Genomic DNA, 25,705 nt, shown 5'->3' on the forward strand with positions numbered 1-25,705 from the left:
AATCTCCCCATTTGGGCACAAAATAACTTCAGCAGCAATAGAAATGTCCTTCATTCTAACGTGGTGGTAGTTACACAGGTATATACATTTGTCAAAACTCATCAATCAAACACTTCAAATGGAGAATTCCCTGGTGGTCCAGTGGTTAGGACTTCATGCTTTCACTGCCAACCGCCTGGGTTCAATCTCTGGTTGGGGAACTAAGGCCAAACAAAAAAGACCTAAAATGGATGCATTTTATGTACATAAATCATACCTCCATAATGTTGATAGTTTTTAAATCCTTCCTCAATTTTAAACTTTTAAGCTTCATTATCTCTTAACCCCTTCAACTCCTATTACCTTTTCTTCCACTTATGTCTTTTAACTCTTTCACTCATTCATTCATTAAAATTCACACACTCAATAAAAAATTTGAAGCACTGTGCTAGGTATCGGAGATACAGACGTGAACAAGAAACACTTCATGTTCTTAAGGAGTTTACTGTCTAGAAAGACAGACAGACAATCAACAGGAATGTTGCGTATAGCCCAAGACACGCTACATACAAAAGGAGTATGCAAGGAATGCACAGTGGTGCATCCAACCTGGCTCTCCCACTACAAAAAACCTGGTGTGCCTCCAAATGTTTCTCAAACTCCCAAATTCCCCTTTATGACCATCATCTGCAGTCCTTCCACTTATGTCAATTCCATAACCTTTACCACCTCGAATCTTACCAATTCCCCCAGAACTCCTGTTTTGGCTTTCCTTACCTCCCATTCATCCCAGACTCCAAGGTTAGCCACTATCCTAATATGTCCCTCATTCACCTCTCATCCTCCACCCGTAATCTCCCTCCCCAACCACTACAATCTTGCTAAACAAATCACTTATGTGGATTCTCTTTTATTCATCGCTGCTGCTGCTAAGTCGCTTCAGTCGTGTCCGACTCTGTGAGACCCCATAGACAGCAGCCCACCAGGCTCCCCTGTCCCTGGGATTCTCCAGGCAAGAACACTGGAGTGGGTTGCCATTTCCTTCTCCAATGCATGAAAGTGAAAAGTGAAAGTGAAGTCGCTTTATTCATTATGAGTATATAAATGTCTGCTTTATCAAGCATATACCAGAACAGATCAGTGAACAAATCAGACATCCTGGTACAAGAAACAGACTTTTTTGTTTTTTTTTTGTTGTTTTTTTTTTTCAGAAATAGACATTTAGACAATAAAGACAATACAATAATTACAGATCATAATAAGTACAGTGAAGGAAATAAACAGAGTGCTTTGACAGAGAATTGTAAGAGGAACCCATCTTTAGACAAGTATCAAGAAAAGGCAGAGGAAAAATACTACAAAGAACAGCAAGCAAAGGTACAGCCCTTGAAGTAAGACAGAGATTGGACTTATTTTAGAAACTAGGATAGCTAAAAGTGGATGAAGAAAGTAACAGAGATGAGGGGAGATGAACGGACTGGATCAGGCAGGATCCGGAAGAACTTGTAATGAGTTTAGATTTTATTCCAAGTAGACAGGAAACCAAGGATTTAGGCAGGAGATTGACATGATCTGATTTAGTCTTTAAAAGATTACTCTGATTGCTCTGTGGAGGATGGACTGGAAGAGGGCAAAAACAGAAGCTAAGAGACCACTGCAGTTGCCCAGGCAACAGATGGTGGCTAGGACTAGACAGGTGGAGTGGGGAAAGAATGGTCTGCCTTCATGAGCTATCAGGGAAGTGTCACCTAACTGAGACAGGGATAACAAAACTTAATCTGCCTCCCCTCGTTGCCCTCCCCAAACTTGGTCTTTCCTCACAGTATATGACAAAGACATGGCCATGAATGCTTAAGTCAAAAACTGGGGATCCAGATGTCATGTTTCTTCCCTTCTCTGTCTTGCCTAATCCATAAACAAATCTTTCTACTTCTACCATACTTCCAAAATCTCTCTCCAATCCACCCACTTCTCTTCATCTCCAGTGACACTGCTCTAGCACAAGCCACCATCAGCTATGGCTTGGTTACTGTAGTTGCTTCCTAATTGCTCCTCCATTTGAAACACTTTTCAGACATCCAAGTGGATATATCAGGAAGGCAGCTGGGTCTGTGATTGTGCTGCTCAGAAGTGAGATGACCCAGAGATATAAATTTGGGAACTGAATGAATACAGATGGTATTTAAAGCCACAGAACTGAATGAAATCACATGGACAGAGGATGAACACAGGGAAAAGAACAGAGTTTAGTACTGTATCAGGAGGCATCTTTTGAGATGGACTTAATAAAAAAAAATCCAGTTAATGAAGACAGAAGGCAGATGTTCTGTCAGACCACTCCACATACTACACATTCCCAACCGCTGTCAGTCTTCACTTCCTAGACCCAGTAAAGCACCTTCTCTCAGAAACTACTGCCTATGACACTGCACTACTCTCATCTCCTACCTGCTTGGCTGCTTCCTTTCTAGGTCCTTCTCCACTGCCTATCCCTGAAATTTAATCATTCCTGTCTCCCTCCTCTTCTCCCTCGCTTCCTCCCTCTCTCTTCAACTGTCTCTCTCTGTGTATCTATACACACACACACACACACACCCTCCTTCTCAAAGATCTTATCCATCCCCACAACCTCAACTGTCAACTCCACACTGAGAATTTCCAAATTTTTCTGGCTAAGCCTTAACTTTAAGTGTGGCCCACAGACCAGGACTACATTCAAAGGGCATGCTTGGGAAAATGAAAATTCTCAGACCCCAGCCCAGACCTACAGAATCAAGCCCCCTAATGATTCTTAAGCAATGGCTAACCTAATAAACATCCAATAATTCATAGCCATTATTTCTAATATTCTAACATTGAGGCCTTACAAATAGCTGTGGTAAGAAGAGAAGCGAAAAGCAAAGGAGAAAACGAAAGATATACCCATTTGAATGCAGAGTTCCAAAGAATAGCAAGGAGAGATAAGAAAGCCTCCCTCAACAATCAATGCAAAGAAATAAAGGAAAATAATAGAATGGGAAAGACTAGAGATCTCTTCAAGAAAACCAGAGATACCAAGGGAACATTTCATGCAAAGATAGGCTCAATAAAGGACAGAAATGGTATGGACCTAACAGAAGCAGAAGATATTAAGAAGAGGTGGCAAGAATACACAGAAGAACTGTACAAAAAAGATCTTCACGATCCAGATAATCACGATGGAGTGCTCACTCACCTAGAGCCAGACATCCTGGAATGGGAAGTCAAGTGGGCCTCAGGAAGCATCACTACAAACAAATCTAGTGGAGGTGATGGAATTCCAGTTGAGCTGTTTCAAATCCTAAAACATGATGCTGTGAAAAGTGCTGCACTCAATATGCCAGCAAATTTGGAAAACTCAGCAGTGGCCACAGGACTGGAAAAGGTCAGTTTTCATTCCGATCCCAAAGAAAGGCAATGCCAAAGAATGCTCAAACTACTGCACAATTGCACTCATCTCACATGCCAGCAAAGTAATGCTCAAAATTCTCCAAGCCAGGCTTCAGCAATACGTGAACCGTGAACTTCCTGATGTTCAAGCTGGTTTTAGAAAAGGCAGAGGAACCAGAGATCAAATTGCCAACATCCACTGGATCGTTGAAAAAGCAAGAGAGTTCCAGAAAAACATCTATTTCTGCTTTATTGATTATGCCAAAGCCTTTGTCTGTGTGAATCACAATAAACTGTGGAAAATTCTGAAAGAGATGGGAATACCAGATCACCTGACCTGCCTCTTGAGAAATCTGTATGCAGGCCAGGAAGCAGCAGTTAGAACTGGACATGGAACAGCAGACTGGTCCCAAATTGGGAAAGGAGTACATCAAGGCTGTATGTTGTCACCCTGCTTATTTAACTTATATGTAGAGTATATCATGAGAAACGCTGGGCTGGAGGAAGCACTAGCTGGAATCAAGATTGCTGGGAGAAATATCAATAGCCTCAGATATGCAGATGACACCACCGTTATGGCAGAGAGTGAAGAGGAAATAAAGACCCTCTTGATGAAAGTGAAAGAGGAGAGTGAAAAAGTAGGCTTAAAGCTCAACACTCAGAAAAGTAAGATCACGGCATCTGGTCCCATCACTTCATAGCAAATAGATGGAGAAACAGTAGCTGACTTTATTTTTTTGGGCTCCAAAATCACTGCAGATGGTGACTGCAGCCATGAAATTAAAAGACGCTTATTCCTTGGAAGGAAAGTTATGACCAACCTAGACAGTATATTAAAAAACAAAGACATTACTTTGCCCACAAAGGTCCATCTAATCAAGCCTATGGTTTTTCCAGTAGTCATGTATGGGTATGAGAATTGGACTGTAAAGAAAGCTGAGTGCTGAAGAATTGATGCTTTTCAACTGTGGTGTTGGAGAAGACTCTTGAGAGTCCCTTGCATTGCAAGGAGATCCAACCAGCCTATCCTAAAGGAGATCAGTCTTGGGTGTTCACTGCAAGGACTGATGTTGAAGCTCAAACTCCAATACTTCGGTCACCTAATGTGAAGAGCTGACTCATTTGAAAAGACCCTGATGCTGGGAAAGATTGAGGGCAGGAGGAGAAGGGGATGACAGAGGATGAGATGGTTGGATGGCATCACCGACTCAATGGACATGAGTTTGGGTAAACTCCGGGAGTTGGTGATGGACAGGGAGGCCTGGCGGGCTACAGTCCATGGGGTTGGAGAGTTGGATATGACTGAGCGATTGAACTGAACTGAACATTCTAATTGCATGTTATGTGACATCAGAAATTTGAGAAACTTCATGCCTGTTGATAGCAATATGACAAAAAAAAACTTTCTAAGAAGGAAGTTTGATATAAGAAAAATAGACATAATAATACACAGGGACAAGACTCTAATGGAATTGATACGATTTCTTAAACCTTTGTAACTGTCACATATTTACTATTTTTGTTTTCCCCTGCCTCCCAATGGCGATTTAAATTCAAATTATTTAAATGTTAAAGAATCTCTGTGCCTGCTTTGCTTAATGAAAAAGAATAAGTAAACTGGAGAGCTTGTATCTTACTCCACAGTCAGGATAAAATTGAAGATGGAATTTTTAAAAAGAACAGGAAAGTAGGAAGATGTCTGGCATCCTAAAGTAGGTAGACAGATTCAAGCCAAAAAAGTAATCCAGAAGCTTACCAGTCACAGGTCTTCATTCACTGTCTCTTGTACTAAAATTTGAGCACTTACTAGTGTCTCTGCTGCTGTTAAGTCGCTTCAGTCGTGTCCAACTCTGTGTGACCCCATAGACGGCAGCCCACCAGGCTCCCCCATCCCTGGGATTCTCTAGGCAAGAACACTGGAGTGGGTTGCCATTTCCTTCTCCAATGCATGAAAGTGAAAAGTGAAAGTGAAATCGCTCAGTCGTGTCTGACTCTTAGCGACCCCATGAACTGCAGCTCACCAGGCTCCCCCATCCATGGGATTTTCCAGGCAAGAGTACTGGAGTGGGGTGCCACTGCCTTTTCCGGTCATCTACCTACTATCTTACAAAACTTAAAGTCTTGCCCAAAGAAATCTAATGTATCTTGAAGAGTTTGCAACATAATTCCAGCTGGACTCCTGTACCATTATCTACTGTTCTAAGTAAATCCAGTCTAGACTGATGAGGTTTAATGCATCACCTGCAAGGAATTAACATCTCAAAGCTTTAAATAAACGCTTGTCATCTTTAGCAACACAAAACTACAGGAACACTTCTGACCACAGCACAGGTTCTCCGCTCCTTCGAAGATGTAAAATGCACAGGTTTACATTATGATCAGATGTTTCAGCTGCTTCTAAAGTTTCCCTATCTTCTTACTTCTTATCACCCCAAACATATGCTTCCTCCTTTAATAGGGTGAAATGAGGTTGAACTGCTACTTAGGTTAGAGGATGGTTGCAAGCACTGCCCTAGCTGATGGCCAAACCCTTATTCCAACTTCTTCCCCACCTGATTTTTACCTTCCAGCCAGTCTCTTCAGTCCCTGAAGTGGACTCTTATTTCTGGAGCTCACTCTGTTCTCTCATAAAACAAAACTCAAGTGTCTGCAGGGGTAAAATACTTTAAAAAGTGCTTTTATTAAAACTGCAAACCAAAGAAACATCAGAAAGAAGAGCACATCCCACTTTTCTACATGCACTAATAAAGGCCAATCAATAAAACAACATCAAGCGGTGACCAATATTTGAGTATTTTCTATGTTATTTCCCCACTAGGTGCCTGGGGACATCCAGAACATTCCCAAGTGTTGCCCCCTACCTCTTATCCTCCTTAGTAAGCTTTCTCCCGGTAGTCAGACTACTGACTCAAATTTACTATCTCTGCCTTCTCATCCTCCCCACCCCCAAATATAAGGGAAAAGTGTAGATGCCGATATTAATTAATGGTATCGCTCTGACCTGAAATGTCTGAACATCTCTTTTTCACCTTAAAAAACAACGGCAGAAGACGGGTTTCTCCACTGAGGACTGGGCCTGGGTTCTAAAGATACTACAACGATGTGCTACCCACCGTATCTTGACATGAGTTGACAGTGGCAGCATTCCCTGCCACTATCAGGCCCCACCCAGGCAGCTATGCAATACAACACTAGGTGCAGCGTCCTGGACTCCTATCGTCTGGAGGGGTTAACACTGCGTCTATCGGAAAATGGCTCGTCCTCCAAAACCCCCATACCGGATCATCTAATAACATTACTATTTCTTTCCACGTCAGGAGAGACATGCTTGAACTTGTCAAGGCTAACAAATTACAAAGTCATTATATTCCAGAGACCTGGCCGGCAGGAAGGTGAGTGATGACTAACTTTTTATTCTGTGGCTTCCATCCAGATCAATCCATACGACTCCCCATTCCCGTAGCTACCATAACGGGTGAAGCCCCACATCCGCGTGAGCGCGGTAGGAAGGGACTGGGGCGGGGGTGGGGGGAGGTTACAAAAGGAACTGGCCTTCAGGGACTTACAGACGCCAGTTGCTGAGGGGTCTGCGGCAACTCCGTGCTGACTTCCATCCTCTCTGTGTCCCCAGCCTCCTCGTCCGCCATCTTGAGGGAAACTGACGCCCGCAGTTCCAGACCCCTAGCCAAAGGCGAGCGGAAACCTGTGGCCGGTCTCAGAAACAAGGGGCGACACTTTTACGACGGCCCCTGAAGTTGGGTTTGACGCAGAATCAAAGAGCGACTTCCGGTCCGCTTCCCGGAAGCCGGCGTCACGGCTTGTGCGGCTGGAGGCTTCCCCTGTTTTCTTAGTTACTGGGCTTGTTGGCTGAGTGAATGAGTGTACTGCTGGTTTCGATGGTGGGAACTGTTGCACCTACGAGGTAAAAAGCAGATTCAACGTCCATTATGAAAGGAAAAAAAAAAAAAACCAAAACACTAGAAGCTAAGTGAGAACCCGCCATGGGTCTCTTTCTAGTCGGTTTGTTGTGGGTGTGTTTTGCTTCCCGAAGTACCTGCACTGGTTCTCCAGAGCCCACAAAAATGAAAAAAAAAAAAAAAAAAGCTAAAAAGTTAAGCTCTCTTTAGGAATGTAACCTGTGGGCACTTCCACATGCGCGCAAGAAAGCTTGTACCCCAGCAGTTCTTGGGAGAGATGGAAGAAATAAAACTTGGAAACGTAGTCATTCATCGGTAGAGGAAAGATGAAATAAACGTGGTATGTCCGCATTATGGAACATCCCGTAGCTCTTGAAAAGAACAGAGTAGCTCTATGTGATACAGTAAAGATAAATGGGAGGGGAAAGCAATCAAGTTGCCGCAAACCATGTTTTGGCGCTTAGCTACATTTTGTTGCTGCTGCTGCTGCTGCTAAGTCGCTTCAGTCGTGTCTGACTCTGTGCGACCCCATAGACGGCAGCCCACTAGGCTCCCCCGTCCCCGGGATTCTCCAGGCAAGAGCACTGGAATGGGCTGCCACTTCCTTCTCCAATGAGTGAAAGTGAAAAGTGAAAGTGAAGTCGCTCAGTCGTGTCCTGACCCGTAGCGACCCCATGGACTGGAGCCTACTAGGCTCCTCAGTCGATGGGATTTTCCAGGCAAGAGTACTGGAGTGGGTTGCCATTGCTTTCTAAATAGCTATATTTTAAATGCGAAAGAAACAGTGTTGAAAGGGAACAGAGCAAACTATCAACGATTCTGAGAAACAGGAGAGTCTTCTGTAGTGTACTAAATTGTTGACAAATTAAGTAATTTTAAAATGTATTTTTTAACAAAAGGAAAAAATAAAGCTCCTAACGCTCTGGAATGAATGAATAGTAGTTAACTATTTGGGAAAAGATTAAATTAGATCTTTATCTCAAATAGTATATAAAAGTAAAGAATTGAGGTGTTAACTGCTTTAAGAAAGTAAGAAGTAAATACATTTTATAATATTGGGATGGAGAAGGCTTTTTAAAGCATGACAGAAAAGCCAGAAAATATACAATATAGAAAATATTACAAGGCAGAAAATAGAGACAAATAATATAAAAAGACTGGGTGCATGCATGCATGCTAAGTGGCTTCAGTTGTGTCCTACTCTGTGCGACCCCATGGACAGCAGCCCACCAGGCTCCTCTGTCCACAGGATTCTCTAGGCAAGAATACTGGAGTGGGTTGCCATTTCCCTCTCCGATTTAATCGCTGTCACGTCTAAGTCTTTGGAACCCCATGGACCATAGCCCACTAGGGCCTTCTGTCCATGGGGTTTCCCAGGCAAGAATGCCATTTCCTTCTCCAAAAAGACTGGGTGGGTAATTTCAAAAAAGATAGGCAATTTCATCAAAATTAAAAATTTACACATAAAAATAAACAAATTTTAAAAGTGAAAAAAAAAAAGGGGGGTAGAAATTCCTACACACTCAGACCAAAGGATACAATCCCAAGAAGGCTTCCAATTTTGAAATTGGACAACATACATAAATACTCATCAATTTTTATAAATATATGGAAAAACCTAACTAGTAAGTTGCTGCTGCTGCTAAGTCGTTTCAGTCGTGTCTGACTCTGCAACCCCATAGATGGCAGCCCATCAGGCTCCCCCATCCCTGGGATTCTCCAGGCAAAAACACTGGAGTGGGTTGCCATTTCCTGCTCCAAAGCATGAAAGTAAAAAGTGAAAGTGAAGTCTCTCAGTCGTGTCTGACTCTTCAAGGCCCCATGGACTGCAGCCTACCAGTCTCCTCTATCCATGGGATTTTCCAGGCAACAGTATTGGAGTGGGATGCCAGTGCCTTCTCCAGTCATTATTGGCAATGGAGAAAAATTACAAATAACTTGGATGCCCTCAATAAAGGACACTGGCTAAACTATGGTCACACATACAATGTAATACACTGCAGTGTTTAAAAGTACTATAGAATGTTGGTTCTTAAAGTGTGGTCCACAGACCCCATGAGGGTTCCTAAGACTGGGAAAGTTTGTGAGGTAAAAACTTTTTGTGGTAATGGTGAAGAAGTTATGTGCTTTTTTTTAGAAAAACATGTTTGTATTTGTAATTACTGTTGCAGAAGCAATGGTGGGTGAAACTGTTGGCCACAGCACAAAATAAAGGCTGTGACACCAACAGCAACTAGTCACCGAAGTCACTAGTTATTTCCTCATCACCTTTCTTTCTCTTGCTTAAAAAGGATGGGGGTGGGGAGGGTGAGGAGCCTGTTTTCCTTAACAATGTTCTTGATGCAACAGTAAAAATTACTAATTTCATTAAATCTCAATCTGATAGTCTTCTAATATTCTGTATAATGAACAGGGAAGTATACCTAAAGCTTTTCTGCTATATCCAAAGTGTTGTGATTGACTTGAAGAAAAGCACTTCTGTGATAGAGTTGCTAGCTGAACCAGCCACCTTTATCATGGAACACTATATTTATTTAAAACAGCTGACAGATAATCTACAGTTATTCAGACTTAGGTATTTGGCAGGCATTTTCTCAGATATGAAAAATAAGCCTTTCTCTTCAAGGAAGATATTTTTTGTCTGCAATAAAATTCTAGCTTTCAAGTGAATGTTTTGTGGAGAACTTGTGTCTGCTGCTGTGAATTTGACAAAGTCTTAGTGAATTTGGTGGGATATTAAAACAATATTGTGTAGTACTGTATAATGAAAAGTATTGACATTTGGAAGATCCATATAAGTCAATGAACCAATATTTTCTAAATGACAAATACAGGATGTTATGAAATCCAGCATGGGTAAAAGATCTGTTCAAATTGCTAAAGAGACTAGTAGAATTCAATGTTTTGGAGTATAAAAATTTCAGATTCCACATTAAATTAATCTTTAAGATTTTGCTGTTGGACCAGTTCTGGTATAGCTTCAAAGAGTAATATCCACAGTTATTTGAAAACACACTCCTTTTTCCAACTATGTATTTGTTTGAGGCCAGAGTGTCTTCATATCTTTGAACTAAAACAACATATTACAGTAGATTGAAGAAACAGATATGAGAACCCAGTTGTCTTCTATTAAAAAGATTTGCAAAAATGTAAAACATGGCCACACTTTTTGTTTTGGAAAACCTGTTTTTCATTTACAAATGTTATTTATTTTAACATAGATTGGCAGTTTATTTTAAACAAATTGTTATTTGTAAATTTTACTCAGTTTTAGTTTCTAATACAGTAGATGTCAACAAATCAACATAAATAGAAAATTTTTGAGTTACCTAAATTTTAAGAGTATAAAAAGATCTTGAGTCCACAATTTGAGAGCCACTGTCAGAGAGGCATTCTTATTGACTTGGGATGATATTGGCCCAACATATTGTTGTGTGGAAAAACCAAGTTGCTAAAACAGTATGATTCTATCTTGGTAAGACAAAGGCACCTAGATATTTAATGAATACTAATCACCAAAGTATTAATCTCAGTTACCCTGAGTTGAAAATTGTGGAAATTTTATTTTTCTACTTTGTGTATTTTCTTATTTTTCTTACAATAAATATTTATTATTTGTTTAAAATTTAAATATACCTTTTTTTTTAAGTTAGAAAAATTACTGAATACCCAGCTAGCTAACTAGATAGTAGATACAGACACCCAATCTATCCAGATCACAAATCTCCCTTGCTAATGTCTTTCCTGATCTAGCCCATTGTGTTGGGGTCTTTGCCTCCTCTTGGAGGAACTAGTAGCTCTACAGCTCTAATTTGTTAGTTCCTTAAGTGCAGGAACCAAGCCATATACATAGAAATGTCAACTGCTATGTTAAAGATTTTGATGCATGTTAAAGTTTAACTCTCAGGACGTCCTTGGTGGTCCAGTGGCTAAGACTTTGTGCTCCCAATGCCAAGGGCCAGGGTTCGGTCCCTGGTCAGGGAACTAGATCCCACACGCCACAAATAAGTTTGCATACCGCAACTAAGGATCCTGTATGCCACAACTAAGACCCAGTGCAGCCAAATAAATACATAAATAAATATTTGAAAATTATATACAAACTCTCAAAAGAATCCTATGATGTTGTTCCTGTTATCACCATTATACAGTCAAAGAAATTACAGCTTGAACAAGGGAGGTTACTTGTTCAAACCTGAAATTAGTAAGTAACAAAATGTAGATTCAAAACCTAGGTCTGGGGGCTTCCCTGGTGGTACAGTGGGTAAGACTCTGCCTGCCAATGCAGGGGACACAGGTTCAATCCCTGGTCCAGGAAGATTTCACATACTGAGAAGCAGCTAAGCTCATGAGCCACATCTGAAGCCTGTACACCTAGAGCCTGTGCTCCACAATGAGAAGCCACTGCAAAGAGAAGCCCGCGTACTGCAATGAAGAGTAGCCCTGCTCTCCACAACTAGAGAAAGCCCTCAAAAAGCAATGAAGATCCAGCACAGCCAAAAAAGAAAACAACGAGCCAAAACCTAGATCTGACTGGCTTCAAAAATTGTGCCTTTGAGCATGTCAGTCTCCTACCTCCTATTTAAGAAAGAGACAAGAAGAAGGAAAGACAGAAAGAGGGCAGAACAAAGAAATTTAAGTCTCTTTTACCACTTTCTATGTTAGAAATGTCTTCGTTAGGTATCTGGCACACATTTAACATCCTAGTGCATTTATATTAGACATTTTACAGGGCATAACAAATCACAAGTTATATAAACTTAGATTTATCATTGCTTTTTCTGATCTAGACAAAGGTGTGGTTTGGCCTAGTTCTGAATAGGATTATGAATTTATTTGATTCTTACATAGAGACGTACTTCTTTTTTAAATTAATGCCAGTTCACAGTAACTGTTGTGAATAAATAAGCTACACAATCATTTTTCAGGTCCCATTTTACTGTTTGAAGTGTTAGCAACAACGGATACTTTCTGGATTCTCCAGGATGACATAGTTAGTTGGGACAGCCATGCTCAGAGTGGTTTTCCTTAGACTTCTCATTTATCGGTTGTACTAGAGGTTTTCAACCCTGGTTACACATTCAGTTCAGTTCAGTCACTCAGTCTTGTCCTACTCTTTGCAACCCCATGGACTCCTGGAACGTACTCAAACTCATGTCCATTGAGTCAGTGATGCCATCCAACCATCTCATCCTCTATTGTCCCCTTGTCCTCCTGCCTTCAATCTTGCCCAGCATCAGAGTCTTTTCCAGTAAGTCAGAATTGGTTACACATTAGGATCTTCCTAATGCCAGGCTTCATTCTAGTGATTTTGATTTAATTAGGGGTGAGACTGGAGTGTTCATTTTTTAAAACCTCTCCCAAGTGATCTTAAGGAGCAATCAGGAACCCTTAGGTGATTCCATTATATATGTATGCATTTTTTAAACTTTAACATTTCGTATTGGGGTATAGTCGATTAACAATGCTGTGGTAGTTGTTTCAGGTGAATAATAAAAGGACTCAGCCATGTATACACACGTATCCATTCTCTCCCAAACCCCCCCTCCCATCCAGGCTGGCACAACATTGAGCAGAGTTCCATGTGCTATACAATAAGTTGGTTATCCATTTAAAATATAGCAGTGTATACGTGACCTTCCCAAAGTCCCTAACTATCCCTTTCCCCATAAGTTCATTTTATGAGTCTGTGAGTCTATTTTGTGAGTAAGTTCATTTGTATCATTCTTTTTTTTTTAGATTCCAGTTACAAGGGATGTCATATGATATTTCTCCTTCTCTGTATGACTTACTTCATTCATTATGACACTCTCTAGGTCCATCCATTGGAGAAGGTGATGGCACCCCACTCCAGTACTCTTGCCTGGAAAACCCCATGGATGGAGGAGCCTGGTGGGCTGCAGTCCATGGGGTCTCGAAGAGTCGGACACCACTGAGTGACTTCACTTTCACTTTTCACTTTCCTGCATTGGAGAAGGAAATGGCAACCCACTCCAGTATTTTTGCCTGGAGAATCCCAGGGACGGGGGAACCTGGTGGGCTGCCGTCTATGGGGTTGCACAGAGTCAGACACTACTGAAGCGACTTAGCAGCAGCAGCAGCAGCAGATCCATCCATGTGGCTGCAAATGGCATTATTTCATTCTTTTTAATGGCTGAATAATATTCCATTGTTTATATGTACCACATCTTCTTTACCCATTCTTCTGTTCCCTTCTAGCTCAGGGGTTAAGAATCCTCCAGCAATGCAGGGTGATTCTGTTTTAATGACCTCATTCTCTCATTTCTTATATAGAATGATAGTAGCACCTGCGTAATTCTTCCTGCCAGTACAAACCTTTGCTATTCCTCAGTGAGATTAGGGAAGAGCAGCCTTCCTAGTTGGTCTCCTTACTTCCTCTTTGCTCAAATTTATATTCTTAAATATAAATCTGATCATGTGACTTACCTCAATGTATTAGGCAACTGCTCTGTAGGCTAAAGTCTAACACTTAAGCATGACATTCAAAGCCCTTCTCAAACTGGCTTGAAATGACTTTTGCTAGTCTTGCTTCCCTGGCACCACTCATCTTAAACTATCTGCACTGTGTTTCCCACACACTATCCAGTCTCATGCTTTCTGTGGTTTTGCAGAGGTTAGTTCCTTGGCCTAGAGTGCCCACCTCCTTCACCACGATTCTTGCTATAAAGAGATTTTGGTTAATTCTTTAGGGATCAGCTTATATAAGACTCCATCTGAGACGTTTTCTGATTCAGTCATTCTCCAGCAGGCATAATTCTCCCTCTGTGTTTTCATTGCACTTTAAATGGCTCTGCTGTAGCACTTACCGTGTGACAGTTATTTAGATGCCAGTTGACCCTGCTAGACTGTGAGGTTCTTGAGAACAGGAATTCTGTCTCAGCTTTGTATTCATTAGCACACAGTGGCTGCCTGCCATATCGTGGATGGTCAAAACTTATGGAAAAATCTCAGAAAAGATGAAAATACTACATGATGCAAATTACTATGATTTATAAATTGTTCTTAAAATATAGTCTTAAAAATCAACCCATATCCATTGACAGATGAATGGATAAAGAAGTTGTGGTACATATACACAATGGGATATTACTCAGCCATGAAAAGGAATGCATTTAAGTCAGTTCTGATTAGATTGATGAACTTAAAGCCTATTATACAGAGTGAAGTAAGTCAGAAAGAGAAAGATAAATATCGTTTACTAATGCATATATATGGAATCTAGAAAAATGGTACTTAAGAATTTATTTGCAGGGCAGCAGTGGAGAAACAGAGAATAGACTTACAGACATGGGGAGAGGGGAGGAGAGGGTGAGATGTATGGAGAGGGTAACATGGAAACTTACATTACCATATGTAAAATAGATAGCCAATGGGAATTTGCTGTATGTCTCAGGAAACTCAAACAGGGCCTCTGTATCAACCTAGAGGGGTGGGAGGGAGGTTCAAAAGGGAGGGGCTATATGTATACCTATGGCTGATTCATGTTGAGGTTTGACAGAAAAAAACAAAATTCTGTAAAGCAATTATCCTTCAATTAAAAAATCAACTCATAAAACATGCAGTGGTCCACAATAATTTCCAAATCCAGCTTAGAAACTAGCACTTACTATATTTATTTAATCATTAAAGGCTTCTTTCTAGGAATCTTAGAGTTTTCAGCCTGAGACCTTCTTAAAATGCAAGTTATCTTTGAGAAAGATGATTTCCTATCAGTTTACCTTTTGGTAGGGCTCAGTTTAACAGATGCCTGAAATTCAGGTCTATGAATTGTACATGGTGTTAGAGGTTGGGTTTCAAAAAACACTGACTCTGAAGCAGAGATTAGTATAAAGGTTTATTAGGGAGATCAACACCTGTAGGAAGGCGAAAGAATGGGAAAGAAACATGATTAGTCTGAGGGAGAAGCTGACCTGCAGTGCAATCTGAATGCAGGCCTCAGCCAACTCGCTGGTGATTTCTGAAGCTGAACTCATTCTTCAGAGTCAGGACCAGGGTGAGTAGGCCTTTATATCTTCACATTGATCAGTCATTAGATGTGGGCAGCCCTGGCAAGAGGAGTTGCCTTGAGTAGGGCAGGCCTCTTCAGCAGAGGCAATTATTCTCTTCCTGCTGAGGCACTGCAGCCAGCAGCACTGCTAGCAGTGAGGGAAGTAAGTCCTTTGTTCTTGAAGGGGGATCTGGGTGGCACATCATGGTTGCCAACACAGGAATGGTGAGAAAGCACTGATAAAAGACAGCTGAAAATGCCCAAAGGCAAATCTTACCTTCTTCAGTTTAGCCTATGGCCTTGGGAAACTGTGACACATGGAGACTGTGGGAACTCCAATGCTTGGGGTTGAATCCTGAGTTCACCACTTCCCTGGGGGCTCAGTTGGCAAAGAATCTGCCTGCAATTCAGGAGACCCAGGTTCAGTCCCTGGGTCAGAGAGATCCCCTGGAGAAGGAAATGGCAACCCATTCCAGTATTCTTGCCTAGAGAATTCCATGGACAGAGGAGCCTGGTGGGCTATGGTCTATAGGGTCACGAGTCAGACTCGACTGAATGACTAACACTTTCACTTTTCACTTTCACCACTTCCAACCTACAAAGAATTAGGCAAGTCTTCTGATGGAGATCAGCCCTGGGATTTCTTTGGAAGGAATGATGCTAAAGCTGAAACTCCAGTACTTTGGCCACCTCATGCAAAGAGTTGACTCATTGGAAAAGACTCTGATGCTGGGAGGGATCGGGGGCAGGAGAAGGGGGTGACAGAGGATGAGACGGCTGGATGGCATCACTGACTCGATGGACGTGAATCTGAGTGAACTCCGGGAGTTGGTGATGGGCAGGGAGGCCTGGCATGCTGCGATTCATGGGGTCGCAAAGAGTTGGACACGACTGAGTGACTGAACTGAACTGAACTGCTCTGGTTGGCAGGGCCTGGCTCAGTAAAGCTTTAATCCGATTATCTCTGGATTTATTTAATCCAGAGGTTGCACTGCACTCCTTCCCTGGTAGTTTTTTTGGCCTGAGGTGACCCAGCTCCCATGGTCACCATGGTTGAGTTAATGGCGACCTCCAAGAGGGTTTATGCCAAGGGGGAGCCTTCCCAGAATGCTGCTGCCAGTGCCCTTGTCCCTGAGGTGAACCGCTGCTGACCAACACCTCCACAGGAGACCCTCTAACACTAGCAGGTAGTTTTGGTTCAGTCTCCTGTGGAGTCACTGCTCCTTTCCTGAGTTTTAGTGGGTATAAGGTTTTGTTTGTGCCCTCCAAGATTGGATTCTCTCTTTCCCCCAGTCCTGTGGAAGTCTTGTAATCAAATCCCACTGGCCTTCAAGGTCCATTTCCTTGGGGATTCCTAGTCCCTTTGTTGGATCCCAGGCTGGGAAGCCTGACATTGGTTTCAAAACCTTCATAACAGTGGGAGAACTTCTCTGGTATTATTGTTATCCAGTTTGTAGGTCACCCACTTGGTGGGTATGGGATTTGATTTTATTGTTGTTGTGCCCCTCCTAACATCTTGTTTCAGCTTCTTTGTCTTTCTAGATGGGGTAGCTTTTTTAGGTAGGTTCCAGTGTCCTCCTCTTGATGGTAGTTCAACAGTTTGTGATTTTGATGCCCTTGCAGGAGGATATGAGTGCACATCCTTCTGCTCCACCATCTCCTAACTCTGTTCACTTTTGTTACTGAACAAATTTCATATTCCCTGATGCACAGTGAGCCCAAGTTAATCGAAATGTTAGGACTCGGAGCAGAGAAAGGATTATTGCAGGGTCAAGCAAGGAGAATGGGTGACTCATGCTCAAAACCCCTGAACTCCCTGTTGGTTTGGGGGGAAGAGTTCTTATAGGCAAAATTTGGGATGAGGGCTGTAGGATGTGTGGGTTTCTTCTGATTGGTTGGTGGTGAAGTAACAGGGCAATATTCCAGGAATCTTGAGCTCCCATCTGAATTTACCATCCTCCACCTGGGTGGGAGCCTTAGTTCCTGCAGAGGAACTCAAAGGTATTGTTATGTATATATTTCTTCATGAGGAACCACGACCTTGGAACTCAAGGAGGGCGAATGGAGTCTGTTTCCTAAAACAAGAAACACACAGAATGCTTTTGTACCCCAGAGAGCCCCATAAGGTCCTGCTCTGTTTCACTTTAAACACCTTGAGTGAAGCAGCTTCACTCAGTGTAATTCAGTACCTGAAATTCAAACTGCTGGCCTTTGTAACTTTAAACCATGTTTCTCTGTCCAAAATGTCTGTTCTTATCGATCATATAACTTGTTGTATTCCATTTCTCGAAAATGATTTTCATATCTTTGAGGTCTGGTTGTTGTTGCAACCCTATGAACTGTAAAACCTCTCCAAATGCATTTTTTAATATGCTACATTGCCTGTATTTTAAACCAGATTATCTGAATCATGTTTTCCAAATTTGCTTTAAAGATGCCCATCTAGATGTTTTTCAGTAGAGCAGTGTTGAGTGTGTGGATGCTCAGTCACGTCTGACTCTTTGCAACCCCATGAACTGTACCCCACCAGGCTCCTCTGTGCATGAGGTTTTCCAGGCAAAGAATATTGAAGTGGGTTGCCATTTCCTACTCCAGGAGATATTCCCTACCTAGGGATCAAACCCATGTCTCCTGTCTCCTGCATTGGCAGGCAGATTTTTACCACTGCACCACTTGGGAATCCCCTAAATTCTGTTAAAAGTCGCACAGTCTATGATATCTGTTATAGCAGCTTGAATGGACTAAGACGTTCATGTTGTGTATGTGTGTGCTCAGCTGTGTTCGACTCTTTGAGACCCCATGGACTGTAGCCTGCTAGGCTTCTCTGTCAGTGGGATTCTCCAAGCGAGAATAATGGAGTGGATTACTGTTTCCTTCTCCAGGGGATCTTCCTGACACAGGGATTAAACCTGCATCTCCTCTGTCTCCTGCATTGCAGGTTGATTCTTTACCACTGAGTGCAGTGTTAGACAAAACAAAAATTTTATTCATATATGTCTCTATACATACAGTATAGCCCTAGTTTTTTTTCATCACTAAAGTTCCAAATTTTAGAACTAACTTTTAACTGTCTTCTTTAGCTGTGTTCTTCCTTCAAATGTCCAACTGAAACTGTGTAACTCAGATTGGGACTTGAACCCACGTTCTTATGACTGAGATCACACACCTGGTCTTAGGACTTAATGAAGCTCAGGCTTCTTGATGTCTCATGGCAGAAATAATTCAGTGAGAGACACAGGAATAGGTAGAAATTGCTAGGCAGTCATTGTAGGACTCTGAGACCTCATTCTTGTTTTTAATAAACATCTTGGTCCATTAACCTAAAGCTATACCCTATGTCCTGAATTCCTGGAATGTGTCCTTGGTCTGCTAAATTATCAGCACTCAGATCCAGGGAAGGGCAGTAATAGGAAAAGGTGTACGTCAAGGCTGTATATTGTCACCCTGCTTATTTAACTTATATGCAGAGTACATCATGAGAAACACCGGACTGGAAGAAACACAAGCTGGAATCAAGATTGCTGGGAGAAATATCAATAACCTCAGATATGCAGATGACACCACCCTTATGGCAGAAAGTGAAGAGGAGCTAAAAAGCCTCTTGATGAAAGTGAAAGAGGAGAGTGAAAAAGTTGGCTTAAAGCTCAACATTCAGAAAACGAAGATCATGGCATCTGGTCCCATCACTTCATGGGAAATAGATGGGGAAACAGTGGAAACAGTGTCAGACTTTATTTATCTGGGCTCCAAAATCACCACAGATGGTGACTTCAGCCATGAAATTAAAAGACGCTTACTCCTTGGAAGAAAAGTTATGACCAGCCTAGATAGCATATTCAAAAGCAGGGACATTACTTTGCTGACTAAGGTCCGTCTAGTCAAGGCTATGGTTTTTCCTGTGGTCACGTATGGATGTGAGAGTTGGACTGTGAAGAAGGCTGAGCGCTGAAGAATTGATGCTTTTAAACTGTGGTGTTGGAGAAGCCTGTTGAGAGTCCCTTGGACTGCAAGGAGATCCAACCAGTCCATTCTGAAGGAGATCAGCCCTGGGATTTCTTTGGAAGGAATGATGCTAAAGCTGAAACTCCAGTACTTTGGCTACCTCATGTGAAGAGTTGACTCATTGGAAAAGACTCTGATGCTGGGAGGGATTGGGGGCAGGAGGAGAAAGGGACAACCGAGGATGAGATGGCTGGATGGCATCACGGACTCGATGGACATGAGTCTGAGTGAACTCCGGGAGATGGTGATGAACAGGGAGGCCTGGCATGTTGCAATTCATGGGGTCGCAAAGAGTCGGACACGACTGAGCGACTGAACTGAACTGAATTAACTTCCCATATACCGGAGGGAAAAACAACTAGTGATCATTAATGTTTAGCCCATACATCTGGTCCATTGTAAAGTGGCTGAAAGTGAAAGTGAAAGTGAAAGTCACTCAGTCATGTCTGACTCTTTGCAACCGCACCGAGTATGTAGTTCATGGAATTCTCCGGGCCAGAATACTGGAGTGGGTAGCCTTTCCCTTCTCCAAGGGATCTTTCCGACCCAGGGATCAAACCCAGGTCTCCTGCATTGCAGGTGGATTCTTTACCAGCTGAGTTACAAGAGAAGTCCAAGAATATTGGAGTGGGCAGCCTATCCTTTCTCCAGCAGATCTTCCTAACCCAGGAATCAAACCGGGGGTCTCCTGCATTGCAGGCGGATTCTTTACCAATTGAGTTATCAGGGAAGCCCGTAAAATGGCTAGGGGGCATGAAAAAGAGAGGCAACTTAATACGAGGAGCAGGAGAAGCCATAAAGATGTTAAGCTAAACATTTTGACCTTTAAACTGATTGGTTAAAATTGATGTATTTTAAGCACAAAAAAGAGCCAACCAAAAATGTACAGATTAATACTGGTAAGGATATTAATCTGGGAGGCCAGGCCTCCCTGTCCATTACCAACTCCCAGAGTTTACTCAAACTCATGTCCGTTGAGTCGGTGATGCCATCCAATCATATCGTCCTCTATCGTCCCCTTCTCCTCATGCCTTCAATCTTTCCTAGCATTAGGGTCTTTTCCATTGAGTCAGTTCTTCACATCAGGTGGCCAAAGTATTCGAGTTTCAGCTTCAGCATCAGTCTTTCCAATGAATATTCAGGACTAATTTCCTTCAGGATAGACTGGTTGGATCTCCTTGCAGTCCAAGGGATTCTCAAGAGTCTTCTCCAACACCACAGTTCAAAAGCATCAATTCTTCAGTGCTCAGCTTTATTTATAGTCCAATTCTCATGAAAAGACCCTGATGCTGGGAGAGATTGAAGATGGGAGGAGATGGTTGGATGGCGTCACTGACTCGATGGACATGAGTCTGAGTGAACTCCGGGAGTTGGTGATGGATAGGGAGGCCTGGCGTGCTGCGGTCCATGGTGTCGCAAAGAGCTGGACACGACTGAGTGACTGAACTGGACTGAACTGAACGCTCACATGCATACATGCCTACTGGAAAAACCATAGCTTTGACTAGATGGACCTTTGTTGGCAAAGTAATGTCTCTGCTTTTTAATATGCTGTCTAGGTTGGTCATAACTTTTCTTCCAAGGAGCAAGCGTCTTTTAATTTCATGGCTGCAGTCACCATCTGCAGTGATTTTGGAGCCCCCCAAAATAAAGTCTGTCACTGTTTCCACTATTTCCCCATCTATTTCCCATGAACTGATGGGACCAGATGCCATGATCTTAGTTTTCTGAACGTTGAGCTTTAAGCCAACTTTTTCACTCTTCTCTTTCACTTTCATCAAGAGGCTCTTTAGTTCTTCACTTTCTGCCATAAAGGTGGTGTCATTTGCATATCTGAAGTTATTGTTATTTCTCCCGGCCATCTTGAGTCCAGCTTGTGGTTCATTCAGTCCAGCATTTCTCATGATGTACTCTGCGTCATTACTCATGATGTACTCTGCATTAAATAAGCAGGGTGACAATATACAGCTTTGATGTACTCTTTTCCCAATTTGGAACTAGCCTATTGTTCCATGTCCAGTTGTAACAGTTGCTTCTTGTCCTGCATACAGATTTCTCAGGAGGCAGGTCAGGTGGTTTGGTATTCCCATCTCTTTAAGAATTTCCCACAGTTTGTTGTGATCCACAGTCAAAGGCTTTGGCGTAATCAATAAAGCAGAAATGGATGTTTTTCTGTAACTCTTTGCTTTTCCAATGATCCAATGGATGTTGGCAATTTTATCTCTAGTTCCTCTGCCTTTTGAAAATCCAGTTTGAGCATTTGGAAGTTCATGGTTCAAGTACTATTGAAGCTTGGCTTGGAGAATTTTGAGCATTACTTTGCTGACATATGAGATGAGTGCAATTGTGCAGTAGTTTGAGCATTCTTTGGCATTGCCTTTCTTTGGGATTGGAATGAAAATGAACTTTTCCAGTCCTGTGGCCACTGCTGAGTTTTCCACATTTGCTGGCATATTGAGTGCAGCCTTTTAACAGCATCTTTTAGTATCTCCTTGGATCTAGTTGTTTCCAATCAGTTTATGTCATGTCTTGGGGCTACGTCAATACTTGTAAAGGTTGTTCCTATCCACTTCCTTGTTTCACAATCAGTCAAATCCTGTAGTTTCTATCTTTACAATAGTTCTTTTCTAATCTCAATGTCCCACTCTTTCTATGTCAGGGCTTTGTAATTACCCACTACCTCAATGTCTTGGTCCCTTCTCTAGTGACTCAGCAGTAAAGAATTTGCCTGCAATGCAGGAGACACAGGTTCCATCTCTGGGTGGGAAGATCTTCGGGAGGAGGAAATGGTAACTCATTCCAGTATTCTTGCCTGGAAAATCCAATGGACAGAGGAGCCTGGCTAGCTACAGTCCATGGAGTTGAAAAAGAGTTGGACATGACTTTGCGCGTACGCACACACACACACACCACTGTTATCTTTGTCCATTCAGGCTGCTATAACAGTATCACAGACTGAGTCGTTTTTAATGAACAAATTTATTTCTCACTGTTCTGTAGGCTGGAAATTTAAGATCAGGGTGCCAGCTTGGTCATGTTCTGGTGAAGACAGTGTTCCAGGTTGCAGACTGCTGTCTTCTTGCTGTGTCCTTAAACTTGGGTGGCCGCAGTCCACAGTGGCTTGAAGCAGGACTTTGGTTCCTTAGCCAGAAATTAAAGTCAGGTCTGGCAGCGAGAGCCCTGAATCCTCTCCCACCAGACCAGCAGAACCAGTGGCCAGTAACAAAGCCTTGGCCAGTTGGCTTTGTAGAAATGAATTTCCGCAAAGAGTTGGAAAGTAGTGAAGCAAGTAAAGTGTTTAGAGAGGAAAAATTACATGTGGATAGACACACACGAGTGGTCTCAAAGAGAGAATCATGCCCTCCTGGTAGTTTGAATCACTTATATGGGGCATTTCTTCCCAGTTTCCTCTGGCCAATCATCTTGCTTTATCTGGGTTTGAGTCCATATTTGGTTTACCTCCGGTTCCTCCTACGTGTGGAGTTTCCCTGTTGGTTCAGTAGAAAAGAATCCACCTCCACTGTCGGAGATGGTTCAGTCCCAGGGTTTGGAAGTTCCCCTGGAGAAGGAAATGGCAACCCACTCCAGTATTCCTGCTTAGGAAATCCCACAGACAGAGGATCCTGGTGGGCTACAGTCCATGGGGTTGTAAACAAGTCAGACACTTGGCGCCTAAGCAACAATACCTAGCCCATACGAAGTATTTTTAAATGTATTAAACGAATGGCACACCACTGTTTTAGAGCATTATGTAAAGTGCACGTGAAATCAGGTTTAATAAAAAAATTCTCTCACAAAGTATATGGATGAAATCTATAGAAAATTTACAGCGACGTTGTTGATAATCAGAAGGGACCAGAGGAAGCCACCTGCCACATTTGTACAGCGATTTAAAAAGCGTCCTCATACAAACTTTGATTTTCACAACAACCCTGCAAAGTACGCTCTGGGGGTATTATTAACTCCGGTTTACGAGGAAACCGACCACCTAGGTCAAGCGTGATTGACTAAGGCGGAGCCGGGACGCTTGCTTCCGCCTCCCTGACCTAGGATCCTTCCCTGCCGCGCCTAGGCAGCCGCGAGTGGCGCTGGGGGACTCGGATTCCTTTTCTTCCCCTGTATCACATTTGCAAACCGATCCTAAAGGCGCGGCCCGCCGGCAGGTGCACGGCCAGGTGCAGGGCCAGGTGCAGGTGCAGGTGGCGGCCGACCAGCCCGGCGCCCTAGGCCGCGCGACCATAGAGTCCGGAAGTGCAGCCACAGCAGTTCCCTGCGGGCGCCGCTTGGTCCTAGCTCCGGCCACGCACACAAGGGCCGCGCTTCGGCGGGCTGAATGGCTGCAGGGCTGGCCGTCAGGGTGGTCGCGGGACTGGTGGCCGCGGCCTTGGCTGCAGTGTTCTTGGAACACTACGGCCTGGCCGGCTGGTCTTCACCACTGCCTCAGCCCCGCACTCCCCGGAGCCCGCACCCTGCGCCGGGTCCCGGAGCCAGCAACGTCTTCTGGGGTCTGCAGGTGACGCAGCGGGCGCCCAGGCTGGGGAGGTGGTGGTGGTGGTGGGGCTCATGGGGTTTCAGAGCGGGCACCAAGCGGTATGAGACGCCAGCAGTTTCCACTGGGGCGCGACCCGCTCCTGTTCCGGCCCAATCTCTGCGCTGGGGGCGGGGTGGTGGTGATGGTGGTGGTGGTGCTGCTGCTGCTGCTGCTCGTGCTTGGTCCCCCCTGGGGGATCGTGAATGCTCTGAGTCTTTGCCTTTTTCTTCCGCCGGAGAGAGCCCCTGGGTCGTCTCGGTCTGTGCCGCCTCTTCCTGACTCGGATCTCTGTTCAATACTCGCTTTCGGCAGATATCCGACATTCACCTGAGCAGGTTTCGCGATCCAGGCAGAGCTGTAGACTTAGAGAAGTTCTGTTCTGAAACTGTTGACATCATTCAACCAGCTCTCGTCCTAGCAACAGGTAGGGACGATTGCCGTGCTGTCCTGTGGTCCTGTGGTCCCAGTGGTAGAATACAACCAGTGCTGCAACCTTTTAACTAAGGGACGTTAGGAAAACTTTAGCTGCAGCCTCAGGTGAGCCCTCCTCCTGTAGAGGAGATGGGATATTGCAATTTTCTTTGCCTGTGGATAACTGAGTCAAGATCCGGTCTAAATGACTTGCCATAGCAAGGTTTCGTCCTAGCGGTAGAAGCAAGGCACGTGATTCTCATGTTAGTGTCCTGTCTGCTGTATCTGTGTCTGTTTTGTTGTTGTACTTCTAGATTTGAGAGAGAATTAAGGAAAGACCTTTAACCAGGAATGAAAAGTTCTCATCCTTCTCCTTATACTCTTGTTTTTATTTTTTTAATTAAACTTTTCCATTTTCTTTGCAGTATTAATCGTTCTTATACTGTCAGTTGTTTGACGGACTGTTGTTTTTCATCCCTTCCTACTTCTGTGGCTTGGTTCCCTGGAATGTTCAAACCCCAAACCCTTTGCTCCCAACTGTGTTGAAGAAGAAGCTAAAGGAGCGTCTATCCTGGCTCTTGGGAAATTCATCTTCCACCTACCTTACAGAAACATCTCTGCTGATAGGATGAAGTCCTCATTTTATGGATGATCTCAGTTTCAAATGCTTAATTTCCTAGAAATTTTCTATTTCATTTTCCAAGCTACACCTTCCAGATTTTCTTGCTGTAAAATTAATACTTTGTTAGATCACATTTCCTGATTTGGGGTTTGGAAAATTAGGTTGCCATAGATACTAGGCAACTGCCCAAAGTGTTGGAATTTATTATTAAAGAGTTTTCAATTTGTCAAGAGTTTCAAGATGCATTTTTACGGCTCTCTTTAAAGGTATAGTTTTCACAACCCATTTCTCATGTAACAGGGGGTTATAAAGGCACTTGTTGACCTATAAGAAACAAAAAATCCATGCTGAGAATCTTGTTTTATTTTTTTTAGGCTGCACTATGTGGCATATGAGATCTTAGGTCTCCAACCAGGGATGGAACCTGTGCCCCCTCCGTTGGGAGTGCGGAGTCTTAACCACTGAACTGCCAGGGAAGTCCCAAGAATCTTATTATTATTTTTTCTGAGAATCTTAATTTAGATGACTTGCTTTGGATGCAGGTGGATTCACAGTGGTTATCCTTAAACATGTTGAGTACTTTGAATATCTTTGTTCTTCAGTGTGCATTAAAAAAAAAGTTGAAACCCAGTCCAGCTTTACTTTGCATTGTGATTACCTTCTTTACTTTCTTTATATACCTACAGGAGACCTGACAGATGCCAAAACAAAGGAAAATTTGGGATCCATGCAGCAAGAGGTAGAATGGCAAACTTACCATAGTATTCTAAAGAAGACAAAAGTCATGGAAAAAACCAAGTGGCTCGATATCAAAGGAAATCATGGTA

The 25,705-nt window shown here is 43.0% G+C and overlaps 2 protein-coding genes across 2 annotated transcripts in view; one reads left to right on the plus strand and one right to left on the minus strand.

Moving 5' to 3' along the window:
* Positions 1-7,056, minus strand: part of UBR1 (ubiquitin protein ligase E3 component n-recognin 1) — a 152,827-nt gene extending 145,771 nt beyond the window's left edge. Inside the window, exon 1 of the mRNA XM_052646203.1 lies at positions 6,954-7,056. Within this exon, the coding sequence (XP_052502163.1) occupies positions 6,954-7,034 (81 nt within the window). The 5' untranslated portion in view covers positions 7,035-7,056. The remainder of the gene's footprint in view (positions 1-6,953) is intronic.
* A 16,576-nt stretch (positions 7,057-23,632) lies between these two features.
* The window catches only part of TMEM62 (transmembrane protein 62), a 37,346-nt gene continuing 35,273 nt past the window's right edge, over positions 23,633-25,705 (plus strand). Inside the window, exons 1-3 of the mRNA XM_052646684.1 lie at positions 23,633-23,827; positions 24,158-24,269; positions 25,565-25,702. Of these exons, the coding sequence (XP_052502644.1) occupies positions 23,648-23,827; positions 24,158-24,269; positions 25,565-25,702 (430 nt within the window). The 5' untranslated portion in view covers positions 23,633-23,647. The remainder of the gene's footprint in view (positions 23,828-24,157; positions 24,270-25,564; positions 25,703-25,705) is intronic.

This window comes from Budorcas taxicolor, chromosome 10 (assembly GCF_023091745.1).
Source record: "Budorcas taxicolor isolate Tak-1 chromosome 10, Takin1.1, whole genome shotgun sequence".
In the NCBI taxonomy this organism is placed as follows: Eukaryota; Metazoa; Chordata; class Mammalia; order Artiodactyla; family Bovidae; genus Budorcas; species Budorcas taxicolor.